The following is an 11,640-nucleotide window of genomic DNA, read 5'->3' as shown; positions in this document are numbered from 1 at the left end:
TCAAGACAGGGTACCGGGAGCCCCCAGAGCCTCTTGATGGGGGGTGTTCCTACATGATCCGGTGACCCAGGGCTGTGGAGGTGGCCTCCAGGGATTGGCCTGCCCACGGGGCACTCGCAGACCCGGGTTCTGGGGTCTCCTCTGGAGCAGAAGCAGGGCTGGCAGGACTCACAGAGCCTGTTTGAACCCGGGGCTTGGGCCCGCTTTTGGAAACCCCTTCCCTTCTCTGCCAACAGGGCGGGGTGGGGGAAGGTGGGTCAAGACAGCGCGAGGAAAAGGCCTAGAGAAAGATGTTTGCTTTCTTTAAGAAGTAGAGAGAGCAGCCGGGGAGCCAGGCACAGAAGGATCATCTCTCAAAGTGTGCGTGTGCATGCGTGCGTGTGTGCGTGTGTGTGTGTGTGTGTGTGTGTGTGTGTGTGACAGAGAGAGAGCAGGACACAGGGAAGAACAGGAAGGAAAGCACGAGGAAAGGAAAAGAAAAGCGGGGGAAAGGGAAAAGTGAGGGAAGGGAAAGGACGGGAGGGAAGGGGGGAGGAGAGAGAAGGAAGAGCAGGAATAGGGAGAGCGCGGGAAAGGCAGAGGGCACGGGGCGGACGGGAAGGGTGGGGAGAGGGTACAGGGACCGAGCGGGAGAGGGCGGGGCGGGGCGGGGGTGGCTGCAGGCAGCGGGGCGGGGGTGCAGGTGCTCCTCAGGCCGCAGGCGGGCGGGGCCTCACGTCCAGCGTGCGGTCCAGCTTCCTGTCCTTGCGCGGGCGCCGGTCTCTCCGGCCCTTCTTCTGGCTGGGGTTCTTCTCTGCACCTAGAGCACAGGGCGTTGTTTCTGAGGCCAGGTGGGCCCTGGAGAGGCCCCTCCATCCTGAGAGATGACGGGGTGTCCCCCACACCCCCGCAGGGCGCTCAGAACCGCATTTGGGGGCTGACCTTACAGTCACTCCTTTTTGGAGTTTGGACTGCAGGGTAACTTACCCCAAATGGAACATCGCCCCCAGTTCCTTAGCAGTTGAGGAGGAGCGCTGACTGGCTGAGACCCACACCCCCCCATGCTGGGCATCTGGCATGGCCAGGCCTGGAGGTTCACATCACCAGGTTGGGGGGAGTAGTCAGGACTTAGGGTGGCCTCCATGGGGGTGCCCGAGACCCTCCCACTGGCACTTACTTCCCAGTCTACAAGGCTCTACACTGGAGACTCAACACCTTTTACCCGGGTCCCTGCACAAACTTCCCTGATGAGCTTCTGGCCCCAGCTCTGGCCCTCAGACAAGGACAGTAGCATTTTGCTGGTGCTCCTGCATGCCAGGTGCATCCCAAGGGCTCTATGGATGTTAACCTCAGGACCGCTGTGGGGGCAGGCACAGCCCCACTGCCCCCATATGACAGTTCTTATGTGGGGTTGGTGTGCAAACCCCAGACTTAACTGAAAACTGTGACCCCTTGACCTTGTGCCTCCACCCCCAACTCCACCCTTGGGCCTGGGATGAGTTTCTAACACAAACATCTGATTTGTCCCATTTCTCAGATAAAGTGACTAAGGCCCAGCAGGGCCTTGACTTGTCTGGTGGCATAGTCTGGGCTGGGCTTCTTGATGTCACTTTCGAGTGGCTCCTGGCTCACATGGAGGAAAAGACCAGGCCTTCTCCCTGGCCTTCCCTCCTCCTCTTACCCCTCAGGGGGCACTCTGAGTCATCCCCTTAGACCCAGTTCTGTCCAGTTTTGGGCCTCACTTCTGGGCCTCCCTTCACCCACTCCTGAACCTCAGGGGTTGATTAGGCCAGGTTCCCACTCTAAACTGCCGGGGTGGCTGTGTCATCTGAGGAGACATGAGCATCTGGGTGATGAAGTGTGGGTGCTCCCATCCCTTCCTTATGCCTGCTGATATTGGCCCACCTCCCCTCCCATCTACCTACCAATCCACTCCTCAACAATGTGAACTGAGCACCTACTGTGTGCCAGGCTCTTTTCTAGGCCCTGGAGAAACAGGCAAAGAGTTGGTCCTCACTGGAGATCACATTCTAGTAAGGAGGACAGACACCAAACAAGCTAACACAAGAATGTGCGCCATCATTTTGGGAAGATGTAAGTGCTATGACACCAGATGTTGGAAAGTGACTCTTGGTAGGGGCCGTCATGGAAGGCCTCTCTGAGAACTTTGAGCTGAGACCTGGAGGATGCAAGTAGCTCACAGTAGGCTTGTCTGGAGATCAAAAGGGATCATATTTACAGAGCACTGACCACAGGGCCCAGCACACAGTAGGTGCTGTGTATGAATGTTTGCTGCTGCTGTTGTATATTATTACTATTATCTGTGGGAAGGGCTTTCCTCTCTCCAGGCCTCCACTGCCAATCACCACCAGCTCTCAGGTGCCATGAGAGGTGTGGTCAAAGTGACAAGTGTTATAGAGAACTTCCTATGTCTGTGTGTGTGGGTGCTTCCCTGGGTCTGGGGTCCTGTCTCAACCTCACTCTCTGTCCTCAGCTGCCCAGCATGACTCCTAGAAGACCCATCTCTGCTTTGCACTCATACCCCAGACACTACACGTGCTTCTGAAACCAGGCATGGGTTCGAGTCCTGGTTCCACCACATCCCAGCTGTGTGGCCCAGGTGACCTGGCTCCAGGCACCTTACACTTAAGCATGACTTTCGTTCCCTCTTTGCACACAGACCTACGTTTCAATTCCAGGTCCGGGCTTTCCTAGCTGCGTGAGCCTGGGGCAAGTGACTCAATCTGTGGCCTCTACCTACTCATCTGTAAAATGGGAATGGTAACAATACCACAGTATTGTGCCATTGTGCAGATTAAGTGACTTGAATGTGGAGGATGAGCTCCGTGCCCAGCACATAGTAGATACATAGTTAATGATGGCTAATTCCACATGATTGCTACTCACCATTCACGGTTTACCTACCACACTCTGCAGCCTCTCTTGATTTTAAGTCAATGGCTTTTTAACAGGCCTCATGGGTATTTTGTAACTCTGTGTGCTGATCTGGGTTGTTACAAGGAAGGGGGCCCCAGCAGTGCTCAGTGGACAGGGTCCAGGGACAGCTCGTGGGTCAGTCCTCCACAAAGAACTCTGGTTCCACTCAGTTCTTGCACCTCTGCCCCCTGCCGCCCCAGGCACACAACTGAAGACTACACCCTCAGAGCCAAGCTCCATCTCGCCTGTGAAGGTTATGTGTGCTTTTGAACACTCACCTTAGTCCCTGAACATCCCCAGGCTGCCAGCGTGGTGCCAGCCAAGAGATCTGACAGGTTGCTTGGGCTTTACTACGAGTGGGTCCCCTCTTGGGAGGTCGCGTCTCTGCAGCCCTGACCATAGCTCTCACTTTTGCCTTGACTCCACTAAGTGCTCACCGAGGGTGTGGAGCCCAAGTGCTGCCATGTGGGGCAATTTCTCTTCTTTCTCTTTTATGTGACAGGGCACTCTACTGATTTTTTTTTTAATGACCTGTGCAAGGGGATCACATTATCCATGAACTTTGGAGTTGTAAAAAGGGCACTCCAAAATCCTTGTTATTAAAAGGGAGGCAGTCAGTCCGAAAGGGCAGAGAAGTCCTGATGAATGCAGGCACACATCCCTCGGGTAGGTGGGACTGACCCGGGCAAGGAAGACTGCTTTTGAAGGACACCAGGGAGGGCGGTACTTTACCCACGGGAAGGCATGGCTGATCTTGGGCTTGCAGGCGGCCTTATGGGTGCTATATGGGCAGGCGGTGTCCCCAGCCACTCTACGTCCCCCATGGGCCCTGCCTGCCCCAGCCTCAAATGCCCGGCCCAGTGCTCACCTGCTGGGCATGGCCTCTGGATGGGACACTTCCTCGACTCGGACAGCACCTGGCAGGTTGGTGCCTCCTCCCGCCCAGCCCTGCCGGCCTCCCGCACTCGCACTCGGGTCTCCAGGCCCCAGGCCGAACCACAGGTCTTTCCGTTATGCATGCAGGGGCTCCAGCTGCCCCAGGGGCCCAGCTCACATTCTTCTGTTGGGTGGAGAGAGACAGACAGATCAAGTCAGCAGGCAGGGAGTGTCCTTCAGATCCAAGGGTAGGGTCTGAGGGGTCCTGGTCCTTGAAGACACCATCTCAGCATGCAGGGCGGGGTGGGGGGTGGGGGGGTAGTGGGTGCGGGTTTGTAAGCTCTCACAAGGAGCAGAGAGAGAGGAGACACTTAAATATCTATTTATGAGGACCTGGGATGGGTGCCATACTAAAGCATGCCTGGGTCAGAAGCAGGAGTGACCGTTGGCTTAAAGGGGGAGGCTTCCCTGAGGAGGTGTCAGAGGAGCTAAAGGGAGAGGAGGTGATCCGGGGGGCCCCCCCGAAGGAAGCACATTGCAAGCAGTGGTGCACCGGCAGCCCCATGGATCTGCAAACCGTGTCTGAGGAAGGACAGCTAGAGTGGGGGCTGGGGAAGGCTGGGAGGAGGGGCAGGCCTGGAGGCCAGAAGGTCTGAGGGGAGGCCCTCAGGGCCACGACATCACTTTTGACCTTGATCACGTGCCTCTGATGCGCTGTGCAAGGCAGAAGCTATACAGTGCTATTGTGAGGAACAATGAGGTCACAGGATAAGAAAGTTCTCAGTAGGAAACAACTTTAAAATACAGATCAATATATATGTTCTTTCACATTGGATTATATTAAGAGTCCCTGAGAGGTAGGCAAAGAACAGGGCAGCTATTAATACCCCATTTTGCAGACTAGGCCGCTGAGGCCTAAAGCAGGCAAGGGGCCTGCTAAGGGAACAGAAAAAGGGCTCACCGTCAGAGCACTGCAAGTGTTTAAGGCCCAACTGGATCCAGAAACCGGGTCTCCAGACCTGACGACAATGGTCCTTCTGCTAGATGTGTTCATTTGACAAGCAGGGACTGAGGACCTACTGCGTGCCTCGTGCTGCGCTGGGTGCTGAGTGGCAACGGGGACAAGACAGACCTGGCTTTGACTCCCAGAGTTTGCCCATAGAAACGTCAGGACAGAGGAGCAAGGTACTTGTGCAGTAATGGGGGAAGCACAGGCAACGGCCGAAGCCTAGAAGAGGCATGGGTCCCAGGGTCCTGAGGAACCTGGAAGGCTTCCTGACCTGAAGCTTGAAGTAGGGGTGGGGAGATTAGCCAGGCTCAGGGAGGGGCAAAAAGGAGGCATGAAGAGGATTTGAACCCAGGTCTGTCTTACTCCAAAATCAGTGCTCTTCTTGTGGACTCTGCTGTCTCCCTTGCTAATAACAATGAAGCTGACGTTGGTAGTGATAGTGATCATAATAGCGGTGCTTATGATGGCTCTAGGGAATTGAAGGGTCCCTGTGTATACCTGACGTCACAGGTTGGGCCTCCCAGCACCACATGACACTCTCCTGTGGTTCTTCTGGGTCTCCTGACACCCCTCTCCAGCCCCTGAAGGGAAGGAGGCAGGTGAGAAAGCCCCCACTCACCCTGGCACTCCCGTGTGCTGGGCTGGGCCGCAGTGCCCAGCGGGCAGGTGGGCAGACACTTCCCCTTGTACAGGTAAAACCGCCTCTTGCACTGGATGCAGAAGTCCTGGCTGAAGCAGCTCTCACACGTGGCCCCACATTCTGCAATAGAGCCAGGGCCACCCCTGGTGAGGGCAGCTGCCCAGAAGGGGGCCCTCTGAGCCTGCCTGAGGTGAGAGGGCCTTTGAGCAGCCCAGGCTCTGAAAGCTGGGGTCAGGATTGAGTCTCCTCTGAAGCCCAAACTCCTGTAGGAACTGCATTCAAGAACTCCCTTCCTCATCTGAACGGAGGCTCATTGGAGGCAGGTAACATGTCCAAGGTAATGTGGTTATTTGGATTTAAAGTCCAAGACTCTCTTTCTCATTTGAGCCAAGGCTCAGAGAGGGCAAGTGACTTGTCTAAAGTCAAATAGCAAATCTGGGCTGTGAGTGAGGACTTTCTGCTGCATTTCCATCAAAGCTCAAAGATGGTCATGCTTTGTCCCAGGTCACAATGAAAATTAGAGTTAAGAGTTGGGACTCCTATTCCCATGTGAGCTAGGCCCAGAGAGGGTGAGTAACATGCCCAAGGCCACACAGCAAACTAGGCTAGAGAGGTGAAGGTTTCCTGCCCTATTAGTGCTGAGACCAGACAGGGCACTGATTGGCTTAGGACTTCTGAGCCAGCCTGAAAGCAAGCAAGGATCTGAGTCGGGGCTCAGGTACACAGCACTTCCCCTGTGGCCGTGTTGGGGTGAGAGGTGGGATGTGGCCAGAGGTCTCAGGAGCCTGGCACAAGCACAGGACAAGGGAGGAGCCACGTACTTTTGCACCTGTTGACCTCCTGGCCGCGGACGCCGAAGTAGCCAGGGGGACAGTCATGCACACACTTGCCGTACTGGCGGATACCTTCCCGGCGGATGAATAGGAAGAGCCTCTGCTGGCAGGTGGAACAGCCATTTTCTTCTGAGCAGATGACACAGCCTGTGCAGTTGCCACCCAGACCAGTGCCCACTGCCAGCCAGACCAGGGCGGAAGGTGGGGGGATAGGGGAGAGAGAGAGAGCCAAACCATATATGTGAGCAGCTTAGACTGTCTCCTGTGTCACATTAACTGAACACGTGGCCACCCAGACAAACGACTACATTTCCCATACAACTAGATACGGTGGTATGACCCCAACTTGGCCAAAGGGGTGTAAGCTAAAGCAATGTGTGTGACTTCCAAAAAGCTGCCTTAAAGGCCAGGGGCATGCCCTTTGTCATCCCCTCATCCTTCCTGTTGTGTGGAATGTGAACACGATGGCTGGAACACAAGCAGCTACTTTGGATCATGAAGTGGGAAGTATCTGTTGAGGATGGTAGAGAAATAAGAAAAAAGCCCAGGTCCCTGAGGAAGGGAAAACCTGCTAATCCAGCCCTGGGCTGTCTATGTAAACTTACAGGAGAGAGAAGTCACTGTCTGTTTTGTTATTTGGAGTTCTCTATAACTTACAAACTTAACCTTCAGTGGAAATAGTGTGTATTTTTCATTGTGGGGGGTGCACATGCACGTGGGGTGGGGGAGGCCCTTGTCCTCCTGCTGTGTTTCTGAACAAGACTCCTCCGTTCCTTCCTGTCACTGTCATCAAGTGCTCCCAGTATCAAGTATAGCGAGTTGAGAGAAGGAAACTTTTATTGCTCCAGAGTCAGCAACCGGGACCCAAAGCTTGGAAGAGGGAGGCAGAGAATACTCTAGAAAGAGAGCCTCTCCAAGGCTCATAGAGGGTCACTGCTCTCTTGACCATTACCTGATTAAGCTGACCACCCAGAGAGAGGGGCTCATGGGTGTTCAGAGTTGTCAGCCTGGGGAGAGGGTGGGTGGCTGTGGCTTTCCCTCTGTTCCCAACCCCCAAAACCAAGTAAAAAGAGAGGCAGGGATGCCCCACATAGAGACGAGGTACCTGCAAAAAGAGGTGACCAGCTTCTCATGTCCCAGTTGGACAGATATTCACTGTCTTGAGCAGAGACAAGAGGCCAGGAGAGAGAAGGGCAGAGTTGAGAGGAGAGGCAGCCATGGGCTGCTTGGTGTCGAGGGCCCCTCCGGAAGCAGCTGGGCTTCAGTGCTAACGCTGCTGCCTCCCCCAAGCAGGCTGCTTGCTGGCAAGGGTCCCAGCAAGAGGCAGCGGGGGAAACCATGACAGGTAGGAGCTGGGGAGAGTCAGAAAGTGACTGGGTGTCATGAAGGACCAAGCAGTGTCTTAGAGGCAACTAGAGGACACATTAAACCATTCCACGTTTACACTCCAGAAAGATCAGACTGTTTAATAAACACAGTTGCACACCCTGGCTCTCCTGAGCCCATGGCCACCCAGCATAGGACATTCTTGACTCTCCAGCTCTGTGCCACCACCACCCCTTCTATTGGTGCCTCATCTGTCTTTTATTTATTTATTTATTTTTTAAAGATTTTATTTATTCATTCATGAGAGACAGAGAGAGAGAGAGGCAGAGACACAGAGGGAGAAGCAGGCTCCATACAGGGAGCCAGATGTGGGGCTCGATCCTGGGTCTCCAGGGTCACGCCCTGGGCCAAAGGTGGCGCTAAACCACTGAGCCACCGGGGCTGCCCCTCATCTGCCTCTTAAAGGAAATTCCCTGTTGTGTGAGGACCTGGGAAGGGCAAATCCTGGTACACCCCCCACACACCCAGAGCAGAAACCAAGGAGGTCCAGCCCTTCTTCAAGCTGGTGATGACTGGGCATTGACCAACCCAGATACTCATTCCTGAGTCCTAGGAGTTAGAAAAAAAAGCAAGGGGCTATGTGAGGATGAGGGTCACTGTGAGGTCTTTCCAGACCAGCCTGGAGCCTTTTCTCCCTCCTTTCCCTCCTGCTCTGGGATGGGTACCACCACCCTGTCTCCAAGCTTAATCTCCAGCTGCCTGGATCCTGTGAGGCCCCCCACATCCTGCTGATAACTCCCACTGCTGTTGCTTACAACTGAGAACCCTGACTGATCCAGCAGGCTTACTAATTGCCCCTGTGAAGAGGAACAGCCACAGAAGAGCAGAGTAAAGGTTTGTGTGTTTCCAAAGCTGTAGCCCCGCAGGGACCTGAGAGCAGAGAGAAAGTATGATGTCACAAGAGGGATCCCCAGAGCCAGAGAGAGAAGATTGCTGAGAAGCAAACAGAACCCAGACCTCCCACCCAATGGGAAACAGATTGAATTGTGATAGCACAGAGGGCTGGCAAGGATGAGAGGAAACTATTTCTTCTGATAGGAGTGTAAATAATCCCTGGAGAAAAATCCAGCAGCTTCTAGTAAGTCTGAGGATGTGCCTTTCTGAATACAGCAATTTGGCTTGTGGTCTAAACCCTAGAGCAGTGCTTCTCAAACTCTTGCATCAGCCTCTTCTACAGGTCTTGTTACAACACACAATGCTGGGTTCCACCCTGAGTGCCTGCATGTCCCACTGAGTAGATCTGAGGCTGAGCCTGAGAATTTGCATTTCCAACAGGTTCCTTGAGGCTGATGCTGCTGACCCACAACCAGGCTCTCAGAACCACCAGTGCAGAGAAACTCTTGTGTCTGTGCCCAAAGATGTTCGCTGCAGCATCATTTGCTAGCAAACAAGTGCAAAAACCTGTCCATCAAAAGAAGAGATAAGCGCACTGAGTGTAGCCCCATACCTCAGCCATATACCACATATATGACCCATGATACGTGACTGATGTGGAGTTGGGGCTGACACCATGGACACATCTCAAACACAACACTGAGAGTAAGAAAGCAACTTGCACAATGAATCATAGAGGAAGAAGCCATTTATAAAGTTCAAAACCCTGCAAAACTATACTTTGGGACATGCATGATACTTGTTTGTATTAAGAGTAAAAGACGTAAGGGACTGATAAACACTGAATTCAGGATGTGGCTCCTCCAGGGCGAGAAGTACAAAAAGGGATTCAGGAAGAAGGTTGGAAGGCTCCTCTTGAATCTGTAATAGGGCATTTCTTAAAATCTGAAGCAAGTATTAAAATGGCAAGATTTGCTACAAGCGGTTGGCAAGTATGCAGATGTTCATTGTATTTTTTATTCTTGACTATAGGCTTGAAATACTTTGCAATAAAAATATATTTTAAAAACTGTTTAGCCTCAATTGTGTGTGTGAGCTGGGGGAGGCAGAGGGAAGAGGGAGGCAACTATCTTCTACTCCTACCCCTCCCAGCTTCCTTCCCCAGGTCCTGACCCATCCTCAAGCTGAGGGCTTGGGCAGGAGAAGGTGACAGAAGTTCTGAGAGCCGTGGAGACCCACAGCCATGAGCCATGAGTATCCCCCCAGGTCCATTCTCTTCTCAGTAATGGAACCTCTATGTGTAGCCCAAGGCTTGCCTCCCAAGAATAAAGACTACATTTCCCAGCCTCCTTTGCCTAAGTTTTGACCAGTAGGCTTCGAGTGGGAGTGTCCTGTGCCACACTCAGGGAATGATCTTTGTGGAAGGGCAGCTCTATTCTCCTCCCCTTCCTCCTCTGCCTGCAGGATTGTGGACTTGGAGGCCCAAACCTGGGAGGATGCAGGGGGCAGAGGGACCTGGCAGTGAGGCCGTGGCTTGGCCATGCTAACCCAGAGCTGTCTACTGCAGACTCCTGTATAGGTGAGGGAGGAATAATAATGATAATAATAATAATGACTGATACTGTGGGGTCTTCAGCTCGCAGGTAGGCACCGAGTGACATCAGTAGAGGAGACCAGGGTACCTCTTCTCAGTGCCTTGGTCCTATGTAATCCCGCTGCACGTGAGATGCTGTCCCAAAACAAAGGGCAAAGGGACCCTCAGCTGGCTTGAGGTGATCTCGGCCCCTTGGAGGAATAGGAGGTCAAAGTAGAAATTATGTTCAGTTACAGAAAAACAAAATAGTATTTCCTGCAAACTGAGTATGTGGACAGAGAGACTCACACCCAATATGGGTGTCCTTGCCCACTTTGCAGCCGAGGAGACAGGCTCAAGGAGGTGAGATGCACTCCCAGGGTCCATCAGCCAACCCCCACAGCCCTTGTGGAGCATTTGTTCAGGGCTCCTCCGTGTCAGGCAGAGCCTGGGGCTGAGGGGGGATGCGCCACACATGGCCCCTGCCATCATGGGACCTCACAGCTGGTGGGAAGGCTGAAGCCCACAGGAGTGGCTCTCTGGTCATGCAGACGGGACAAAGCAAACTCTTTCTAACGGGTCTCTGGGAAGAGCTTAGGAATCATCCAGCCTGACCCCTGCGGTTGCACTGGGGGTCCTGGGGCCAGAAGGGGTGGAGCCTTCCACAAGGTGAGTCTGTCAAACAGCAACTAGAGCTACAGCACTATTTGTAGAGTGATATTTCAACATGCTGAAGACAGGAGATCCTGATAAGGACCCTCCCCTGACCTTGGATGGTGTCAGTGTGTGTGTGTGTGTGTGTGTGTGTGTGTACACATGGGTGTGCATGCAGGGATAGATCTCAACTGGCTTCTTTCAAACCCAGGTCTTTGCCAAGGTAGCTTTGCCTCCTGCTGCGTTCTTGGTCCTGGTGGCGGGCTAGGGTGCCCTCTAGTGCCACTATGTTGTAATGGCACTTCTGGCTTTTAATTCTGATGGCCTCAGGCTTTTCATCACATCACTGTAACTTGTTGGAAAGAACTATGCTATTTCTCTCCTCCTCAAGGTCACGGGTGCAGAGTCTTGAATGATAATTTTGTGAATAATAAGTGATGACAACTAGAGTTTGTACAATGCTGCTTTAGAAAGATCCAAACATGATAGTTCTTAAACTTGACTGTGTGTTAAGATTCCCCAGAGAGGCTTGTAAAGTATCTTGATTCAGGCCCAGGAATGTGCATTATAATAAGTCCAAAATAAATGTAATGTGTTTTGGATGTATCTTCCCTGCTCACAATATCTCCTTTCCTTGAGAACCAGACCTGGCAACCGTGCTTGAATTGCACGACCCTGTCCCCTGGCCAATAGTGGATGGATTGAACGAGAATACTGATGGCCCTCCCTGGCTGGGCCAATTAGACCATCTCTCTTGAGAACTTTTAAAAAGATTTTATTTATTTATTCATGAGAGACATAGAGAGAGAGAGAGAGGCAGAGATATAGGCAGAGGAAGAGGCAGGCTATCTGCGGGGAGCCTGATGTGGGACTCAATCCCAGGACCCTGGGATCATGACCTGAGCTGAAGGCAGATGCT

The 11,640-nt window shown here is 53.1% G+C and overlaps 1 protein-coding gene across 1 annotated transcript in view; it reads right to left on the bottom strand.

Moving 5' to 3' along the window:
- Positions 1 to 689: 689 nt before the first annotated feature.
- Positions 690 to 11,640, bottom strand: part of RSPO4 (R-spondin 4) — a 35,106-nt gene continuing 24,155 nt past the window's right edge. Inside the window, exons 2-5 of the mRNA XM_077874106.1 lie at positions 6,263 to 6,451; positions 5,421 to 5,561; positions 3,785 to 3,976; positions 690 to 799 (exon numbers count right to left, since the gene is read on the bottom strand). Coding sequence (XP_077730232.1) covers positions 690 to 799; positions 3,785 to 3,976; positions 5,421 to 5,561; positions 6,263 to 6,451 — 632 coding nt within the window. The remainder of the gene's footprint in view (positions 800 to 3,784; positions 3,977 to 5,420; positions 5,562 to 6,262; positions 6,452 to 11,640) is intronic.

Source organism: Canis aureus, chromosome 26 (assembly GCF_053574225.1).
Source record: "Canis aureus isolate CA01 chromosome 26, VMU_Caureus_v.1.0, whole genome shotgun sequence".
Taxonomy (NCBI): domain Eukaryota; kingdom Metazoa; phylum Chordata; class Mammalia; order Carnivora; family Canidae; genus Canis; species Canis aureus.
The sequence above is the reverse complement of the archived record's forward strand: the minus strand, read 5'-3'. Positions and strand labels throughout refer to the sequence as shown.